This window comes from Lissotriton vulgaris, chromosome 5 (assembly GCF_964263255.1).
Source record: "Lissotriton vulgaris chromosome 5, aLisVul1.2, whole genome shotgun sequence".
Lineage (NCBI taxonomy): Eukaryota > Metazoa > Chordata > Amphibia > Caudata > Salamandridae > Lissotriton > Lissotriton vulgaris.
Window position 1 is genome coordinate 1,675,828,085 of NC_141693.1, and position 21,909 is coordinate 1,675,849,993.

The window sequence follows — 21,909 nt, forward strand, 5'->3', positions numbered from 1 at the left end:
GGAGAGTGGGTGCCCCCCTGCTTCTGAATGTAGTACATGGCCGTCATGTTGTCCGTCCGGATCAACACGGCCTTGTTGCACAGATGTACTTTGAATGCCTTCAAGGCCATGAAGATTGCCATCAGTTCCAAAACGTTGATGTGCATCTTCCTTTGCTGTAGTGTCCATAGTCCCTGCACTGTGTAGTGGAGTACATGCGCTCCCCATCCCTGGAGAGAAGCGTCCGTTGTCAGGATAATCTGTGGCACAGGCTCCTGGAACGGTCGGCCCTTGCAAAGGTTTTTTGGATTCCACCAATGCAGAGAGTTGTATGCCCGACCGCTCACCAACACTAGGTCTGTCAGTTGCCCATGAGCCTGAGTCCACTGACGTGCCAGGCACTCCTGAAGCGGACGCATATGTAGTCTCGCGTGCGGGACGATGGAGATGCAGGAGGCCATCATGCCTATCAACTGCATGAACACCTTCGCTGGAAGCGAGTGCTGAGGTCTGAATCGTTGGATCAGCGTTTGGATACTGGCGATTCTCACTGAATTTGGCTGCGCAGTGGCTGCCAGAGTGTCTATTGCCGCGCCCAGGTACTGCCGTATATGGGCGGGTTGGAGATGGGATTTCGGATAGTTCAGCGAGAATCCCAGATTGTGCAGGAGGTGAATTGTGCGGGACACATGGACCGCGCACTGCTGTTCTGTCTTTGCCTGAATGAGCCAGTCGTCGAGATAGGGATAGACGTGGACGTTCTGGCGTCGCAGATGCGCCGCCACAGTCGCCAGGCACTTTGTAAAGACCCTTGGCGCTGTGGTGACCCCGAAAGGCAGGACCCTGAACTGGTAGTGCTCGCCCTGAATTGTGAATCTGAGGTACTTCCTGTGGGAAGGATGCAGGGGGATATGAAAATATGCATCCTTCAGATCTAGCGTAGCCAGGAAGTCCCCCTGTTGAAGCAGGGGAAGGACCTGCTGCAACGTGAGCATATGGAAGTGCTCCGATAGAATGTACCAGTTGAGGGGCCTGAGGTCCAGGATGGGCCGTAGGGATCCGTCCTTTTTGGGGATTAGAAAGTACAGAGAGTAAACCCCTGTCCCCCTTTCTTGCAGTGGGACGAGCTCTATTGCCCCTTTTTGCAGCATGACTTGAACCTCCTGCTGCAACAAGTGCAAGTGCTCGCCGGACATAGGACGGCTTTTTGGAGGTATGTTTGGTGGAGTGGCAGTAAGTTCCAGACAGTAACCGTACTGGATAAGAGACTTGACCCACCTGTCCGTGGTGATGGATTTCCACGCGGGCAGGAACTGCTGGAGTCTCCCCCCCGACCGCTGTTGTGTGGTCGGGGGGGCAGTGACAAGGCGTCACTGTTTGTTGGCGGTGGAGGACCTGGAGCTGTTGTTTCCACGTCCCCTGCCCTTGACGTTGTTGCCCCTGTAGCCCCCTCTACCCTTGTTGGTGTATGAGGTCTGGGTGTTGCTTTTGTAATACTGTGTGGATTGTGATGCCTAACCCCTTGAGGTGCCTCTGTTATTGGAGCGTCGAAAGGAACCACCCCGAAACTGCTGAGACTGGAGGGCCCCCATAGACTTGGCAGTGTCCGTGTCTTTTTTCATCTTTTCAAGTGTCGCATCCACCTCAGGGCCAAACAGGTGGTCAGAATTAACCGTTTGGTTCAGGATTGTTGTCTGTATATCTGGTTTGAATCCTGATATCCTAAGCCATGCATGTCTCCTCAGCAACACGCTAGTGTTGATTGCCCTGGAGGCGGTATCAGCCACGTCCAGCGCACATTTGATGGAAGCGTTGGTAATCAACTTCCCCTCCTGAATCAACATTTCACCTGCCTCCTTGTACTGATCAGGCAAGTGCTGCAGAAGTGTTTCTAGGGTGTCATAATGCGCCCTATTGTAGCGTGCAAGTAGGGCCTGTGTGTTAGAAATGCGCCAAATATTAGCTGCCTGCGCAGCAATTCTTTTCCCTGAGGCTTCAAATATTTTTGACTCTTTGTCTGGGGGAGGAGCGTCGCCCGTTGTCTGCGAGTTCGCCCGCTTACGTGCGTTGGATACCACTAAAGAATCCAGTGGCAAATGTCCCCTGATGTACGTTGGATCCGAGGGCGCTGCCTTGTATTTTTTATCAATTCGAGGATTGATGACTCGCGCCCGAGTGGGCTCCTTGAATACCTCTGGCGCATGCTTCAGCACTCCCTTTAGCATAGGCAGTGTTTTGACCGACTGAGAAAGTGTCAAACAAAAAATCGACATCCACAGGATCTGAATGTAGGTCTACATCATGATTAGCTGCAGCCCTCTCAATCAGAGCGTTGAAGGCTGCAGAGTCCTCTGTGGGAGAAGTCTTTGCAGCAAAGAGCTGCGGTTCATGACCGGAGTGCGAGTCCTCAGGGTCGCCTCCGGCGGACCAAGGTTCATGTACCTCCTCTGGATCCGAGTATGCTGGATAATTGTACTCGTCCTCTTCATCTCCGTCACCTTCTCCAGCGTTGGAATGCGTTGGTGAAAGTTCTAAATTATGTGGAGATGCAGGCTCTATAGGGGCAGAAGTACCCGCAGAGTCCTTCTTGTTTTTGAGTGGAATACGATAATGCTCCAACACCGGCTCCGTGGTGATCTTCCGTTTGAGGAGGGAGAGCTTCCCGGTGTTGGCGTCGATGATAACCTCCCGACGCTCCTTGTCTGCGAGCGGCTGGAGTCGATGCTTCGGCACCACCAAGGACGCCTTGGGCGTTGAAACCACGTTCAAAGGCACCCCGGCCCCATGCTTCGGAGAGAAAGCCTTCGGCGTCGTCTTCGGCGGCAGCGTGTAGCGGATAGGCGTCTGCGCCTTTGCCGGCTTTGGTGTAGGCTTAAGCGACACATCCTTCGGTTCGGGAGCCTCAGCGTCCTTCCGAATCCTCTGCAGGGACTCGACGACCTTTTTGGCTAAGGCCGGAGAGGGCTGGACCAGCTCGAGCGAATTTCCTGAGTCCGGAGTCGGGTCGGCGAAAGGCACGGTCTTCGGAGCCGACACATCACCATCTTTGGCCTTGACGGCCGGAGTCGGCGCAGCCAGATCTTCGGCGTCGTCCCGACGCTTCTTCGGAGCCTTTTTCGGGTCATCGACCTCGACCCCCTTCGGCGCCGACGCGGCCGCGTCGGTCGTCTTCGCCTTCGGCTTGGACACCGGGATCTTCGGGTCGGCCATCTTGGCGTGGCTCTTGCCGTCGGCCATTTTGAATTTCTTGGACTTCGAGGCCTCTGGAGCCTTTTGTCCCACCAGAGCGACTTTCACTTTCGGTTTTGAAACCGTTGGTGTAGACCCCGATGGCTTCACTTTCGTTTACTTCAACGGGAGTGGCACATCAGAAATGTCCGTGGCCGGGCCCGGAGGCGAGGCCGTGGGACGGTTAACAGGGTCTTGGGTAAGGCCCGAAGGCGATCCCTCGACCTGGGCCGTGTAATGGGGGTTGACCCCTGAGTCAGTCTGAGGATGCTCCTCCTCTGAGCTATCCTCCACGGTGGCAATGGCCCCATCGCCGTCCCCTACCTCACCGACGACTTCATCAAACTCCTCGTCTCCCGCGTCGTAGTTTTCTTCCTCCGACGCCGGGCTAGAGTCCGAAACTTGAAAGACATTGTCGTCTCCAACGTCTTCTTCGAAGATGTTGTCTGGCGGGGGCGTTGATAACTGGGCCTGGAGTCTAGCGGCCCGACGAAGCTTGAGAGTCTTCTTACACCGGAACTTTGAACAGGCCATACACCTGGCCTCGTCATGGTCCGGCGACAGACATTTGTTGCACACTGGGTGCACGTCGAGGTGTGAATACTTGGAGGTGCACACCGGGCACCTTTTGAACGGAGTTCGTTCCATGTCTGGAGCGTCGTGTAGGCCTGTCCGCGCCGACAGCACGCGGAAGGGCAGCAAGAGTTCGGAGCTGAAGAATAGTCAAACCCGAACGAAAAACGATACCGACGCCAAGCCTAAAGACCTTTTGGTTTCAAGTTAGGAAAGTTAAACTATTATCGATTCCGACAGAGGGAACCGAAAACACATCCGAACCCAATGGCGGAAAAAAACAATCTGGGGATGGAGGCGATGCCCATGCGCACTGTAGTCCAGGGGAGGAGCCACCTATCTCGTGATACTTCGAAGACTCTTCCAGGACAACAATGTGCAATCATCCGGACCCAACACTAGGCGGCGATCTATGCACAGATATGAATTCAGCAGCCCACATGCCTCGAACCGGTGGTTTTCTTTTTACTGGGGACACACTTGGTCGCCCAGGCGGCGACTAAAGGCGTACGTGCTGATCCATTAGCTGTGCTAACTTCTGAACTGAGCAACCAAAGTAGGCACTACACAGTATAAAACAAATAGTTACATTAAGCCCTACTTGTATCTCAAGCCAAAATGTATGTAATATGTTGCAGTGTGAAGCTTTAGTAAAGCTGCTGCTTTGCTGCCTTTAAAACTCCTGTGCCTTTCCTAGCACATGTGAAAAGTGTTCCATAAGACCGCTTTCTGCCCTCCTGGAAAGATGTGCAGATTCCTTTCAGGAAGACCAATGAAGGATTGCAGGTCCGGGAGGTATCACCTCCCTCCTGCAGGCAGCCCCCAAAAGGCAGGCTTCAAAGGTGCCATTGAAAGACAGAGGCGTTACGCTGGGTGGGGTAAGCGAGGGGTGAGGGGCAGACTGACAAGCGATGCAGAGGGGGGAAATCAGGTGCCAAACCGCTTTACACAGGGGCATGTAGCCCTGAGGGAACAACCCTGGGGGTGGGCTAGTAAGGACTGAGTACAGAGAGGGGTCTCACCATCTTGGGAGTGGGCAGAATGGTGCATCTTAGGATAGCCAAATGCCACACTCCACAGGAAGTAGTCACCAGGAGGGAGGGAACCTGGTAGCCCATGGTAACCCTGGTAGCTGCTAACCGCATCCTGCCTGGAGTGCACCATCTGAGCAAAAAGAGGGCAGGCCTGGCCCCCACATCTCAACAGAGTTTGAATGACCAAAGGAGATCTGCCCTGCTGCACTGAGGACGAGCAAAGAGAGGCTGCACCAACAAAGACTGCACCTCCTCCACCTGGTATCTAGTGGAGAGGGAGTGTGCCTTTAGTGTCCTGCACAAGGAAAAATTGTCTAAAAAGTCCAGCCAAGACCAGAGGACTCCAAGAGCCAGCTGAATGGCCTCCTATTTACAGCACAGGGACACAACAGCTGAAAAAAGCCTGGTGTGGCGAGTTGATAACCCAAAGTCTTAAAGTCACAACCACAGCCACTGTGCAGCACAGAGCAAACCAGACGCATGAAGTTGCACCAGAGTTTGCGGAGTCCGGGATGCAGTTGGAGAGTTGGTGGGACCCTCAGAAGTGTTAGAGACGCATAAAGCATAGGCCTGTGACCACAAAAACGGGAGAATGGTAGTCCAGTGGCAACTGGACTTTGTGGGACATCGACCCAGCAAACAGAACCCCGCACCATCTTCTTGGACCGAGGAATCTCTGCAGGAGGACCATCATCAATCACATCCAGAGCATCTTCTGCACCTTTCATCCCTTGCATGATTATCACCCCATAGAAAACCACTTCAACGCAGATAAAGTGCCTGGAACTGCTATGGGACTGCTTCTTCTGTAAAGATACCTGTTCTTGAGGACCTGGCTGGGCCCCCCCCCGATTGGCTCCCTACTGGAGTTGGTCTCCCTAAGTACTGCTAGTAGGTGGACTTCTAAATGACCGTACCAACACTTATCTAAGTTTTCTTTCAAAGTTTTTAACTCCATGGCTGCTACGGGTTTTCCCCTCCTGTGCTGATCTTGGATGATTCCCATTGTTCATGACGAGCTCAGCTCGTCATGAGTGCAGCTCCGCTGTGCCTCATGACGAGCTGAGCTCGTCATGAGCATGGAAGGAGTGAAGTATCCAATGAGTTGACTTTGCCATAGCTAGTTAGCGGTTAAGTGAAATTGCTTTAGTTTATTATTGCTTGTAAAATCTATAGCTCTGGATCCTTTTCATTCGAGTGTTTAAAATCTTATAAGAATAGTCTATTTTTACCAATTGGTGTCGGATTTGAGTGTAGTGTTGGTTTCTACTTCAATTGTTTCTAGTGCTGTTTAAATGCTAAACACTTGTTCCTCGATCTAAGCCTTGCTACTCAGTGCCACAGCTACCCAGGTTTGAGCTGAGGGTTTGAAAGACAAAACCCAAGGGTCTGAAATGGATTGGCAAGTGTATTACACAGTGAAGTTGCACAACCACATCATATAATACTCCCATTTACTCACACCAGTGAACTGACTCACTTGCGTGCCGTGGAGACTGTAATTGAATCAGTAGCCACTAATTCCTGATGTAGGCAGGGTCCTATGTGGAGTGTCTGCACTTGTACTACGTGTGGTTAAAGCTTCCATCGTTGCAGGTTCCTTGAAGGCTTTCCTTAACCTGGACCAGCACACTTGAGCATTGGGAGAATATGGCTCCTTGTGATAGCAATACAGTTTTAACCCAGAAGCAAGACTCCCCTTTTTCCTCTGGCACCCGTTACACCACTGCGCTGAACACAGATATGTTCTATAGTGGTTAGGGCCAAAAGAGGTATGTATCCACACAGTACTTTGGTGTGTCAGATTAGATTTCCTGCCAGTTCTTAGGTGTCAGCCTTGAACCTCTCCTGCTGGTTGGAGAGGTCATCGAACTCCTCTTCGAATGTGAAGCCCTACAGCCGCTGGCTCTGGTGTCTGTGAGGGTTCTAACTCAGATTCTTCAGCTTTGACCAGTGCTACCTTTGAAGGTTGTCAAATTCATCATTTCTTTTGATTAAAGCATCCCTATTGGTTCCAAGGTGCCACTTTTTCTTTCAACGTTGGACGCCTTCTTCTCGGGGTCTACTGCAAGAGCCTTTTATTTTTTGGTCGCATGCAGAGGACAGTTCAGAGGGCTTGCCTGTGAGGTCTGTGTTTAGATCTTAGGGTTCTTTCTGCCTCGGTTTGATCTCTGCAGTTTTGGAGCACGAAACAGGCTGCTTCGGTTTCGAGTCGGACCTCTGTCCTTGATTTACTCTGCACTTGTTGTCTTTAACCTTTCAGCATCCTCCATCGAAGTTTTCTTCAGATGCTTTCCCTTCTAGACGGCTAATGTCACCAGAACCCTCCAGAAGCTTCATTTCAGTGGAGTCATCGCCGTAGGCCTCTTCTGCCCAGCATGTCGATGTCTTCACCATGGCGTAGTGCGCCCACCTCTGTTTTTCGCTTACTGGTAGGGTCTTTGGTTAAAATACAGCATAGGCGTTGCAGCCCATGAGCATGTGGTTCTTGCACAGACAGGTGCAGACTTGATGGCTACCTTTCTGCACAAACATGTGGTGGCACTTAAGGCAGAATATGAATGGCCTTTGCTCCATGCCCTAACCAGCATTCTTTGCTCACATGGTCAAATACCTCATTGTCTTCTAGGGTTAAAAACTTCGTGTAAAACCGGATATCATCTTTTATGCCTTTCAGTGTCAGATGTTTTTTCGCCTGTTCCTGCTAGTTTTTTCTTGATTTTTCTCAAAAAAGGATCCTTCTCTTGCTCATCAGAGCTACCGCCAGATGCAACGGCAGAAAAAAGAAAGAATATGAGGATACAAACCACACAACAGAGCCCCCTAGGTGCACATCTGCCATGGAGGAGACGCACACAACAATGAGAAGGAAACAGAAAATTCCGGACCCAACCACTAGATGACGGAATAATGCACAACATGTGAGTTTAGAGTCTTTAACCTGCATAACTAACTTCAACAGTTTTTGTAACCATTATCACATATGTTTTAGAGAGACAGCCAAACCTATGATGACTGCACAGCGATCTGTCTGCCGGTGAAGTGTACATGCAAATACCTCAAAATACAATAATTCTTTGTATAGAATGCAGTAATTGTATTTTTTTATTTTCTTAAAATATTGCTGCAGGCCTTGCTGGTGTATGGGTCATTTTGGCTGGAAAATGCATAGCATTTGACACCCAGACGTGTGTGCTTCAAAATCTTAATGTATGGGCATTATTTATCATGTTTCTCAAAAAGGGCACTTCTGCTTCTCTCATTTTGCTGATGCTTTTTAAGAAGTCTTCCTAGAATGATGGGAAGAAGTTTTGGAAAGACCAGCATAGTTTATGTAGTCTGCATTCCAGCATTTCTCACTAAAGAAAGGAAGTATATGAATGATATATGCCCAGCATGTGAATCCAGAAAAAAAAATCTAACTACAAGACATAACCCAGCATGTTAAGAAGCAAAGAATGTCTTTAACCTGCAAATTACTACAGCATATATTATGGGCCTTAGCATATACACTGTGGCAAGTCTTTGGGCACTAGGCAATGTCTAAGGGCACTGAACAATGAAAATCCCATGCAATACAGCACCCTCACACAAACGGTCTGTCTGACCTCTAGCCTTTTAGCATATACTCACAGGTGTACAGACTACAATCTCTGCACCTTCTTGAAGGGCTTTTGCCTGTTCCCACATGCTTCCACCACCGTAGACCGCCACTGATCGCAGGTTGTAAGCTTTTCCAAACCTCTTACATTCAGAATGAATCTGAAAATAAAGTTCAATACAATTACTCACTATTATTTTTAATTAACTGTTTGATTTTATTATCATACCCCCAAAGCTTTAAACCCTCGTAAATTTCTCAATAAGTGCTCAGAATAGCAGAATTGATACTAACTCAGAATAGTACTTGCCTCAGAAACTTTGACTTCCAGTGGACACAGAGAAAATTCAATGTGCCTAACATTCAACATCACCATAAACTAAACAAGTTCATATGAGAGGGGCAGGATTTATAATTTGTCTACCAAACATACATACCTCTCCAGCAGGTCAGGTATACTATAAAAAAGAAATGTTGCATCTTTTACCTGTTGGCACAGCTCTCTTGTGGGACACACAATCACAGCAATCGGCCCATCCCCAACTTGCAGTTCCTTCTGATCCATGATGTGAACCAATATAGGCCAGATAAATGCTGCCGTTTTTCCACTGCCGGTCTTCGCAATGCCAATTATGTCTCTGCCACTCAGTGCAACTGGGACTCCCTTTGATTTAAATCAAAAACAGGACATATCAGCTTAGTTCAAAACCATTAAGAACATTTAAAGTGTGTGTAAAGTTGATATAATGTCCTTGTTATAGGATAGTGGATCGTTTGCAGTGGACAAGTGTCCAGCTCAAAGGATAAGGGCACCACCTACTAGATGTCAAACTAATTAAAACAACCCTGTGCTCAAGAAATATGACATTAGGCTTAAATCAAAGGCAATGTGTAAAGTATTTAAGCAGAGAAGAAAAGCAGAAAAGGTCACTCAAAACACAATAAAATTCCACAACCAATTTTAAAATTAAAATAAAACTATTAAGGTACACTAGGACCAAAACAACAAACACCCAATAATGGGACTCCTAAATATGAATTTTAAAATATTTAAGTAAAAACTTGTGCAAAAAAAAGCATAAAGCACCAGTGTAACAGTAGACTAGGACGCAAGCGATTTGAGGACAACCGTGATGCAGCCCTGGCCGGATACAAGTGGATTAGTCCTGGGGAAACTAAGTCAGAACAATTGAAAATGATTCTACGTCCTAATGCAGAAAGTGTAATTTTTTCACAAGCGAAGAAAAAACCCCGCTTAAACAGCTCGCTTCTGAAACGGTAGTTGCCACTGCCACGTAAACAAAGGCGAAATACTTGAAGCAGGTTGCTCCTGCTTGATCCTGCAAGATTTGAATGGGACTGTCATTTTTTCGGAGGTGCTGGGAGCCTTTACCAATACGAACCAGAAATTCAACCAGACACAGAGTGTAGGAAGCTGGCTCTGTATATGGTATACCAATAAGTGGTTATACAGTGCAAAGTCCAGAGAATCCCCCAGAAGGATACAAGGCTCAATGCGAATTCAAAGTGCTATTTGTGGTAGTGTGGGCGAGCAGCCTTAGGTGTAAAAGATTTGTTATGCACACAATGACCAATAAATTACATGATTCTAAAAGGAAATCTGACATCAATTTTATTTAAAAAAATAAGCTTTGTTTGAATTTAATTTTAAGACCAAGATCTTTGCAAAAAAGTAAGTATGTTTTTCAGGAAAAATACTTTTGTCTTTTAAAAGTCGACACAGTTCAATGTCATTCTATGGTGGAAAACAACAATGTGGTTTGATGGATAAGTACCCAACTTACAGTTCCAGTCTTCAGGGTAAGATCAGCAGAGGGAGAGGTGCAGGTAAGAACAAAGTCTGCACCACCAGCAGCTTGGAGCAGAGTGCAAATACAGCATGCGGCACCTGTAGGGAGCTGGCTCTGTATATACTATTCCAAAATGAGGTATAGTGTACACAGAGTCAAATGGAACCGAAAACTAGGCAGAGGTAAAAGTAGATAGCACCTTACTCCCTATTTGTGGTAGTGTGGGCGAGCAGTGAGGCTTTATCAGAGGGTAGTGTTAAGCACGAGGAGCGTGAGGTGAGAGGAGCCTCGGAAACAGAAGTGTCTAAAGTTGCTGTCTCATTGTTTATCCTCTGATGCCCGAACTTCTGTTACTTTGTTTTTTTTGTAAAATTTTTATTTTGAGTTAAACAGTGTAATAAACAAGGCAAGGGCCCCCGAGGTGCCACACATTTCCCCGCACAGGGGGCACATTTATAAATCGGTAGAGTTGATATCATGTAGTAACAGAAGTACGTCAAGTTCAGGCCGATGTGAGCAAGTCCAAAGTTCTTAGATCAGCAGTCCAATTAGCTCTGCAATGATGATGTGAAGGTTTAAACCACTTCTTGACATGCAAGCATAAGATCCTGTGCAGCTAAAGTAGAGGGTAGTAAGCCCTGCAATATGCACCCCAGAGGGCCCTAGATCAAAAGAACATAAACAAGCCCCCCCTCCCATTCCTCCCCCTCCCTCCCCATGGTGGTGACTCCACTCGCCCCAACTGCCATTCCATCATTCACTCTAGACTTGAAAGAGGTGTAGTGATCTTAAGGATGCGGGACACACAGCTGATGGCAACCCTTTAGAGAGAAAGGCAACCAGCGGGCCCCACTGAAATTGAAAGTTCTTGAAGTTACCCAGGAAGATGTCCGCCATTCTTTCCATACTCAAAAGCCTCCATAGCCTTGCGTGCCACAGGGAAATTGCTGGTGCCCCCTTCTGTTTCCAAGCGGCAGCCAACATGAGCTTGGCAGCTCCTAGGCAGAGCCACAAGATCTTCTTGTCCGCCCGAGTCTGGTATTCCAGACCAGGTTCCCGCAGGCCCAGCAGGACAGAGGCGATGGAGTTCTCGACAGGATAGTGAAGAATGTCCTTGATATGTGAGAGAATTTCCTCCCAGTAAGGCTGAATCACTGGGCAGTCCCACCATATATGGCGGAAGTCACCAATAAGCCCGCAACCCCTCCAGCATTTGTCGGACGTGGTCGGATATATGCGATGGAGCCTAGTCGGGCAAAGATACCATAGCATAAGTGTCTTAAGGTGCGCTTCCCTTAGATGCAGTGAGTGATTAAACGCAGTCAGAACCCGCCATAGTGCAGACCATTCGCTATCAGAGATATCTCTCCCCACCATTTCCTCCCACTGTTCCATGTAACGAGGCCTAGGCGCCACAGCAGATTGAAGCAAGAGCTGGTACAGGAAGGAGATAGTTCCTTTCATGGTAGATGTCCGCAGTAAGAAGGCCTCAAATAATGACGGTGGTCTTGTAGCTGCCTCCAGTATTCCAGGCGACGTAGCCCAGTGGAGCAACTGCACGTGGTGATATCGTTCATTCTGGGGGATCCCATAGTCCCTATACAGTTAAGAAAGGAGAGAGGATCCTGCCCATGAAACAAATGGGTCAACGCTCTACAGCCCCCTTCCCTCCAAGCATCAAAGGGTCCCTCTTGGAGCGCCGGTAAGAAGGCTGGGTTGAAATGTATGGGTGTGAAAGGTGAGGGAAATGTAGTCCACCGCTCGTCTGAGGCAAGTGTGTCCCAGACCTTCAACGTCGTACCTGTAGGGGTGCTAATGTAAGCGTTAAGAGGGCGGTCTTTCTTTGGTTTCCACACCAGGTCTCATACTGATCTACCAGATTCGCTCCGGTCCATGTGGAGCCAGTGCTTCTCCGATGTTTGCTGCGACCACTCCACTAACACCCTCAGTTGTACCGCTTTATAATAGAGCTGCAGGTCCGGGAGTCCTACTCCTCCCTCAGACTTTGGTTGACGCAAGACCGTAAAGGGAAGACGCGCCCGTCCCCCCTGCCATATAAATCGCAATATCTGAGTCCTGAGGCGTCGAAAGAAATCGCTATCCAGTGGGATGGGCAGCGCCTGAAATAAATATAGATATTTGGGAAGGAGAACCATCTTTACAGAGTGGATTCTGCCCAACCAGGACAGGAATTTAGGTTTCCACCTATCCAATTCAGCTCGTGTTTTCGCTAATAGAGGGGGGAAGTTGGCTGAGAACAGTCCGCCCACCGCCGAGGTCAAATGGACCCCCAAGTAAACTATCGAACTAGTGGCCCATGCTAAGGGCGTCAAGGGACGTACCCGCTCCACCTCTGCCTGCGATAGGGTGAGATTCAGGATATATGACTTACTATAGTTGACCTTGAAACCGGCCACTGCTTCAAATTGCAATAGGGCCTTCCTGATGCAGGGTAATGAGTGTTCCGGGTCCGCAACCGAAAACAAAACGTCATCCGCGAATAGCGTGATTTTATGCTGTTCTCCCGTGAAAGGAATGCCCCGAATCCCCTCGCTCTCCCGTACCGCCTAATGCTAAGGGTTCAATGCTCAGCGCGAACAGGAGAAGTGGGAGAGGTGAAAGAGGGCAACCCTGCCTGGTACCCCTGGAGTGTGGAAAGAACGCCGATAAGTGTCCATTCACTGTCACCCGTGACCTGGGATTGCAAAAATTGGCCCTCACCATAGTAATAAATTTATCCGAAAAGCCATATGCGGACATTGTGTTAAACAGGAAGCACCAGTCCACACGATCGAAGGCCTTTTCGGCATCCAACCCAACAAGGACCGCCGGGATGCGGAACCTATCTGCCTTTTCAATGAGGTGCACCACCCTCCGCGTGTTATCGTGAGTCTGGCGCCCCTTGATGAATCCGGATTGGTCAGGATGAATAATTGCCGGCATCAGGTCTTCTAACCTGCGTGCTAGGATCGCTGAATATAGCTAAGAGTCTATGTTAAGTAGCGCTATTGGGCGGAAGGAAGCGCACTGGGTAGGATCCTTCCCCGGCTTTGGCAAGACCGTAATTACCGCTTCCGCCAAAGTTCCGGCCGAGAAACCAGAGGTGGCCATATCATTAAAGAGGGACACTAAGAAGTCGCAAAGTTCGGTGGCGTATGTCTTGTAGAAGACGGCTGTATAGCCATCCGGCCCGGGTGCTTTGTGTAGTTTCAAATTTTTGATGACCTCAAGTACCTCTTCCCTAGTGACCGGGGCCTCCAACAGTTCATTCCACTCCTTCAATATCTGGGGGAGTGGTAGGCGCCGCAGGTACTCCCTTTGTGCTTCCGTATCGAGACCGTCCCCTGCGTAAAGGTCCGCATAAAAGCGGCCAAAGATGCCCGCCTTCAATTCGTCCCTATGCTGTAGCACGCCCGCGTCATCCTTAATCCCGCCGATATATTCACGCTCCTTCCTTTCACGCAGTTGACGCGCTAGGTGTCTACCCACCTTATTCCCAGAGGAGTAAGATTGTCGCCCCAGCCTCAACATCGGGAGTTCAGCCCTATTATTGTAGTGGGCTCTCAGTTTCCCTCGTACCGCCGTAAGTGGACGTAGGGTCGCCCTCAATGGATTGAGCTTGTGCGCCTGTTCGAGTTTGGCCAACTCGGCCTCCAAGTCCTCCCGGTCTTTCCGCCGCAACCTATTAAGATTGGCATTAAGGCCTATACACGTACCTCTGACGGACGCCTTAAAGGCGTCCCAAGTGTTAACTACCGATGTATCCGTAGTGGGGTTGAGGTAAAAAAAACTCCCTAATGGCCTCCCGCAGTGCCCTATTCGATGCGTCATCCCTGACCACCGAGGCTGGGAAGTACCATTTCCGCTGTCCGTTACCGGACGATGTCCAGCAAAGGGTGAGAACCAGCAAACTGTGGTCGGAGACTGAAAGGGGGAGAATGGTGGAATCTAGGATATCTCCCCTAAGTGCCTGACTGAGGAAAACATAATCTAATCGGGAGTAGGAGTGGTGTACATGGGAAAAGAATGTGTAATCTCGGGAAGTAGGGCGATAAAATCGCCATCCATCAATCAGCCCCATTTCTCCCACCATCTGTTGTGTTGCACCCGAAAACTCACCTGTATCAGCCCTGTGACTCCTAGAGCTATCCACAACCTTATCCCACACCAAATTAAAATCCCCCATAAGGAACAAGTGCCCATCAGCGAAATCCCCCACCTTCTGCAGCAAGTCCTGTAGGAACTTATTTTGGCCAGCATTAGGGAGATAAACTACCACAAAGGTACACATTCGTCCCCGAACAACCCCTTTCACTATCAACCAGCGGCCATCCTTGTCATTGCACACCTCCACAGGTTGGAAGTGCACCGCGGCGCGGAAGAGGAGAGCCACCCCTCTGTGTTTCGTAGTAGCAGAAGACCTGTAAATAAGAGGGTAAGCCTTATGTCTAAGGCGCAGCTCGTCTTTGCGCGCTAGATGAGTCTCCTGGAGACCCACCACATCCAGCTGATGATCAGTCACATATTTCCAAACTTTCTGTCGTTTCTGCGGCGAGTTAAGCCCTTTAACATTCCAGGTCCCTATACTAACAGGCATCACATAATATCACCCCGACACCTGCCAATACCAGCTCATGAGTTCCCCCTCCCAGAAGCCTAAACTCACCCGCCACATGTAATGCCGATGAACTACCCGCCACCCCCCACCCTACTCCACCAGCCGGACAACAGGTCACCTTGAACCTTGGGTACGCCCCCTCCACCCCAATCCTCCGTGTTTCCAATATGCATCTCAGCCATACACACCACCTAGCACCCTTGTCATCACCATGGACCCCCCTGACCCCCTCCCCTCTCGCCCCCCACCCCCCAACACACCCCACAACAAAAGGAACAAGAAGAAGAAGAAAAAAACTCAAGTCACTGAACCTGAAACAGTCTCCAAACAGTTCCTGTAGGCCATAGTTCGACAGTTCCTTTCTGGACTGGAAGCGGGGCAGGGGGACCAACTCGGTGACCCCCAGGGCCACGGTCCGAGGCGTCTTCTCCATAAGTACAACCAAAGCCCCGGTACCATACGGCCATAGCCCCTCCTGCGCCAGACCCTAGTAAACAAGAAATCAGGCCGCTCCAGAGCTTTGCTGGGAATCTGCTAACGTTGCTGAGGCCACCGAAGCCACTGCGACTCCCCTTTCCTGCAAGCTAGCAGCCCGATCCTGCCGCCGGCGTCCGTGAGACGAGCCCACTATGCCATGAGGACGAGCGATGGCGCCTCCTCGAAGGTGATGTGGCAGCTTCCTGGGAGGGTGAGACGTCATCCAGGCCTAGGAGATCCTTTGCCACCTGAAGGGAACGAATCTGCGCCAGCCTGTTCTGCCACCGAAAGAGGATACGAAAAGGATGACCCCAGGAGTAGGAGATTCCACGGTCCCGCAGAAAGGAGGTCACGGGGCGAAATTCCCGTCTCTTCCGAAGAGTTGAGGCAGCGAGATCCTGGTAGAGCTGCGGGCGGTGGTCCCTAAACTGCAAAGACGGGATGGCTCTGGCCTTCCGCAGGATGCGCTCTTTCACTTGAAAATCGTGAACACACACGAGGATGTCCGGTGGGGGCCCCCCCCCGCCGGGGCAGCCCTACTCTGTGCACTCTGTCCATTCTTATTTCCTGCACATCCTCCTCATCCAAGATTTGCAAGAACAGGGCCTGCACGTAGCCACGCAGGTTCCCCGCCTCACCGTTCCATGGCACCGCCCGAATGCGAATGTTGTTCCTTCTGGAACGATTTTCCAAATCCTCGTTGTGGATTTGCAAATCCAAGTTCTGTTCGGTGAGGCGGATGATGTCTTGTTGCAGCAGATGCACATCGTTCGCCACACTCCGGTCGTGGTCCTCCAGCGTTGCCACTCGCTCTCCGATGCCATCCACGTCTCTCCGCACCTCCCTCAAGTCGGACGCCAACTGCGCACGCAATTCTGAGATATCATCTTTAATGGAGGCGAAGAGCTCTGTCATAAAGGCCTTAGTGATCAGATTGCTTTGATGAGCCACTGGCTCCCGGAGAGGCCGGTTGCTGCGAAGATTTAGGGGCTCAGTCTTTCCCCGGCCTTCCCTTGCGAAGTGTGGTGGCCATCCTGGAGCCGCAGTCGTGGCCCGAGGCAAGGTGTTCCCCACTCTCCAGCTGAGTCTGGTAATGGCGTACAAGGGGAGCGCAGGCCCTCCCCCTCAGCCGATCCAGACCAGGGCAAGCGGCACAGACAGGTCGGCCGCCAGGCCCAGTGATCAGAAGCAGGATCCTCCGCCTCAACATCCAACCACACGCCAGGGGGCCAAGCAGTCGTGTGAGGTCGGGGGCCTCTCCCCCGCTTTCCGCGCTGGGCCGCAGTTCCCGGCCTCGAGTAGCCGGCCGGCCACGTTGCGGCGGCCGGGTCGCCCGGCCGTCAGGCTCCTCCCTCTCCCGGGACGTCGATGTCCGGGCAGCGTCAGGGCTCTACCGGAGGTCCAACGGCCTCCGCGACATCGGACTCGTCGCCCAGAGCGACTCCGCTATCTTCCGCTCCTCTGCCTCCACAGGCCTGGTGCCGCCGCGGGCTCGCGTAGCGGCCCGACCAGCCGCTAATGCCTCCGTCGGCTGCAAGCGACACAATCCAGCTCCGACGCCCCGGGAGGTTCCCTGCTGGCGCCCACCGCCTCTCGGGTCACTCCGGAGCAGCCCGCAGCCCAAGGGGGACCCCGGGGCCGATGCTAATCGAAGCTGTGTAGGGCCTGGCACCGGAGGGGACTCACAGCACGCCCTACTCCGCCGCCATCTTGGCCACGCCCCCCCTTCTGTTACTTTTTGTTTTTAATCGCCTTGGAGCTTTTTATCGCTCTTGTATCCTCTGTATGTTTAAATGCTTGTTTGCACTTTTTATGAGGATATTTGCACATTTGTACAATAACTTTGCATGTATCCTTTGTACTCACCTCTGTGTTTTCATTGATTGTGTTGATGTTTGCCTCAGCTCCCCCGGTCCGACGCTGCACTTGCCGTTTGTCAGAGGGAAGCTGACACACCCTCTTACCTGGCCTGCCTGACGTTCGGCGGGGAAGGTGGAAACGCTAGTTTTCCCATGCCAGCCAGCTACTTAACTCAAAGCAGAACCGGGCACGCCACCGACGCGCCAAAGGAAAGCCCGTCTGCGGCAAAACGGGGCTGTCCTTATGCCCATTTTTTCCGCAGCTCGGCTACTGAGTTAAAATTTTATCAGGGACATCTCTGTATTAATGATATAACCTGCAATATTTTACAAGAAAACCGCATCTCAGTTCAAAGACACATCTTCCCTGAAAATGACACAAATCCACCTCTTACCCGCTCCATATCTCCACCAGTCTCTGCTTACCCCAAAATCCAAGAGTTCGATGGTTTTAAAGTTTATCTTAACACCTGTTCTATGGTAAGACACCAACTAGAAATTTTTCAGCTCCTGGACTCCAAAAAGCCTGACAATTTCCTCCTCACCGAAATGTGTCTCATGGAGGAATCTGCTCCCGATATACTATCAGATAATTTTTGCATTTCACAGCCCAATCGTCCCTCAGGGAAAGCGGGTGACGGGGTTACAGCTATTATCCGATTGGGTCTTCCGTTCACTTCTCAAAAAGTCACTGGCCCACCCTCAGTTGACCGCTTAATCCTGAAATTCGAAACCCCTTACTCATCTTTTATATGTAGCCTGTTATATAGACCCCCCCCCCAAGCACATGCCTATGTTTCCCCAGGCGTTAGGGGAATTAATATCCCACCTTGTTATCGACCATTCTAGAATGATGATAATTGAGGATTTTAACTATTGGCCCGATGATGTTAGGGAAAGTTCTAGTTCTGCGGAACTGACAGACCTCTCAACAGGGATGAACTGTGTAGGAAAGTGGGTGTCTGTTGCAGTAACCCCCCCACACTTTTTTCCAGACTACTGATGCATTTTTCCTTGGAGTGCCCTGAGTTCCTGCCAATCAGGTTCCCAAGGCCTGTGTTCTTACCCAAAAAACGAACCCAATTGGTATCTCTGGCCAAAGGTCAGCCACTGGTAAATGGTACCACAGGTACCCAGGGCACTGTGACCAGGGAAGACTTCTAAGGACTGCAGCACTTACTATGCCACCCTTAGAGGCCCTGTACCCTGACACACACACACTGCCTTGGCAGGCTGCGTGTCTTGGTGCAAAGCAAAGTGAAGAGTCAACATGCTGCACATATCTGTGTGCCATGCCCACAAAACACTACCCTGGCGTACATCAGTCCCCCCCCACACCCCCCCCCCCCCAGCTGGGTGCCCTGTGCCAGTGGTGAGGGTACGGGTGCATGAGCCCTGTACCCCTACAGTACCCAGGGCCATTCCTGGGCACTGTAAGTGCAGTGCTGCCATTAAGAGTATATGGTCCTAGGAGTTTGTCATTACGAACTCCACAGCACAATAATGGCTGCACTGAAGACTGGGAAGTTTGGTATCAAACTTCTAAGCACATTAAACCCACACTGATGCCAGTCTCTTTTCTTAGTAACCGGTTCCAAGCAATTGCGGCTCAGCAATTTCTCCTCCAGAAAAATAACATTTTGTGGTTTTAGTTGTACACACTAGGTTTTTCGTAAGAGTTGCAGCATTTTACATGGGGGGAGTTGGCACAGCGAACCATTTAATAGGAACAAAACCTGCTAGAAGCCAGTATGTGACCTGTGGGCGCTACAGTGTAAATCGCCACGGTAAGCACACAGGTGCCTGGGTCCCGCAGTCACACACACCGGACACTTCCATGTTTGTGATAGATTTTCAGGGAGGAGGTTTGGCTCTGCTGTCTGCCGGAAGTCAGGTGAAAGGGGGGTCACCAGTACGGAAACCTCATACATGGTGCGAAGAGGCAATGTAAGCAACACAGGTCATGCAAACACAGGAGGACAAACATAACGGCGCGGCCTCTTGTCTATTGAGCAGACAAGAGCCTCCCATCTGCACAGGGTTGAGATAAGGTGGAAACTGACATGCTGCTGGGTGCACTGGTGTTAGGACAGGAAGCTGCTGCTGGGAGATATGGGCCCGATACGCCAGGTAATCGGGGCACCCAGCCTAACGTGTGCACCAATGGATTCATTTCGGAATGGAGGTAGACTTGCGCTGATCACAGGTGCGAATTTGCACCTAAGTGAAAGCTCGACGGGTGGACGAGGATGCAGGCGGCAGCCGGCAGAGCGTGTGTGCACAGCTGCCGCCTTTGCAGCCTGGGAGCTGATGTGCGTCTCAGAGCCCTGCTGCCCCAGCGAGCTCACTAGGCGCAAGACCCAAAAAGGGAACTGAGGTGTGCGGTTCCCCTGGGCTCTTCTTTGTCCCCACTCCTTTTCAATTTGTACCTCTGTCCCCTAATCCGCTCTCTGAAAGAAAGATCGGGACATACAACTATGCTGATGATCTTCAATTGGTGTTTGACATCAACTCATCAGCATCTTCAGTTCTCAACTTTCAAGCAATCATGATCTTCCTAAGTGATTGGATGAACTACAAACAACTTAAGTTGAACCAAGACAAAACAGGTCTGATTCTTACAGGTGGACCCTCCAACGCGTGCCACTCCAACTTTTGGGCATCTTCTTTGGGTAACTCCCCTGTGCCAGCCAGTTCCGCCAAAAGTTTGGGTATAGTCATTTCTAACGACTTGTCACTTACCGCCCAAATCGGCTCAGTGGGATCCGCTAGCTTCTTCCAATTGAGGAGAATAAGAAAGATCAGCATATTCCTGTCCAGGAAAGCTCTGACCCTGCTCATTTTAGCTTTGGTTATCTCCCGTTTGGACTATGCCAACTCATTGTATGTCGGCATTTCAGCCTACCAACTGAGATGCCTCCAATTGGTTTAGAACCAAGCCGCCAGACATATTTCATCTACCCAAGTGGCAGCATATCAGACCTCTCATGAAGAAGCTACACTAGCTTCCTGTGGCCAAGAGGAGTGCTTTCAAGCTGGGATGCACCATCTTTAAAGCTCTTCACAGCAATAGTCCAACCTGCATTTCTTCCAGGATCCAACGCCACATCCCTTCTCGAGACTTTCAATTCTCCCACATGAATCGGTTAGCAACGCCCTCTTCCAAACGATAGGAGCATGGCAGCTCCAGATTTGCCATCGTGGACCCACAATTTTGGAACTCCAGAGTTGAGGTCGGTGTCCTCCTGTGCCCAGTTCAGGAAACTGCTTAAGATACGACTGTTTAATCAAGCATACAGTGAACTAATCTAGATCCTGTGGCTCCTCTCTTCTTAGCGCCAAAAAACAGTCTGGTGAATGTGCTCTCTAAAAGTGACTACAACATAAAATTCGATGTACACACTCAGGCAGCACATGATGTCACACACTCAAAGACTGAAATCAGACCAATTTGTTGGTATACAAAATATTATTTAGTTATATTTATTATCTAGAATCAAGCAAACCTTGTACAGGTAAGTGTAACGAATATGCTACTTACCAGTATGCATCTGTTCTTGGCATGTAGGGCTGCTGACATTCATATCTGTGCATCGATCGCCGCATAGTGTTGGGTCCGGATGATTGCACATTGTTGTCCTGGAAGAGTCTTCGAAGTATCACGAGATAGGTGGCTCCTCCCCTGGACTACAGTGCGCATGGGCATCCTCTCTATCCTCAGATTGTTTTTCGCCATTGTGGCAGAGATGGAGTGTAGTACAGTAAGTGATGACCATGCTAAGAGTAATTGAGTGCTGCAGCCGCTACAGTCGCGGGGGAGGAGGGCGGGCGATATTAATGTCAGCAGCCCTACATGCCAAGAACAGATGCATACTGGTAAGTAGCATATTCGGTTCGAGGCATGTGGGCTGCTGAATTCGTATCTGTGCATAGAATATATAGCAGTCCCTCTATTAGCGGCGGCTGCCCGTGCCAGCTGCAGCAGTCTGAAAAAGTGTTTTTAGAACAGCCTGCCCTACAGCTGCCTGCTATTTGGAGTGCACATCTACGCAGTAGTGTTTTGTAAATGTGTGTATGGTAGACCATGTGGCTGCTCTACAGATTTCCTCTAAAGGAATGTTTCCAAGGAAAGCCATGGATGCCCCCAACTTTCGTGTTGAGTGGGCTCTTGGGGGAACCGTTAATGTGCGCTTAGCCTTTTGATAGCAAATATGTATGCACTTAACGATCCACCTGGCTATACCTGCTTTTGAAATGGGGTTGCCTTTGTGTTGTGGTGAAAAGGCAACAAACAGTTGTTTTGTCTTCCTGAAATCTTTTGTCCTATCTATGTAGTACATTAGAGCTCTCTAGACGTCTAGTGTGTGGAGCATTCTCTCTGCCACTGAATCTGGATTCTGGAAGAACACTGGCAGTTCTATAGTTTGATTCATATGGAACTGTGAAACCACTTTAGGTAGAAACTTAGGGTTAGTGCGCAGTACCACCCTGTTTGAGTGAATCTGTATGAATGGCTCCTGGATAGTTAGTGCCTGAAGTTCACTAACTCGTCGTAGCGATGTGATTGCTAATAGGAAAGCCACTTTCCACGTCAAGAACTGTAGCTCGCATGTGTAGAGGCTCAAAAGGTGGTCCCATCAGTCAGGACCACATTCAGGTGCCATACAGGTGCTGGTGGGTGTCTGGGAGGAATAACTCGTTTGAGTCCCTCCAGAAAAGCTTTGATGGC

At 50.1% G+C, this 21,909-nt stretch overlaps 1 protein-coding gene across 1 annotated transcript in view; it reads right to left on the reverse strand.

Moving 5' to 3' along the window:
* DDX42 (DEAD-box helicase 42) overlaps positions 1-21,909 on the reverse strand; it is a 401,460-nt gene that overhangs the window by 199,977 nt on the left and 179,574 nt on the right. Inside the window, exons 9-10 of the mRNA XM_086923805.1 lie at positions 8,903-9,079; positions 8,448-8,576 (exon numbers count right to left, since the gene is read on the reverse strand). Of these exons, the coding sequence (XP_086779931.1) occupies positions 8,448-8,576; positions 8,903-9,079 (306 nt within the window). The remainder of the gene's footprint in view (positions 1-8,447; positions 8,577-8,902; positions 9,080-21,909) is intronic.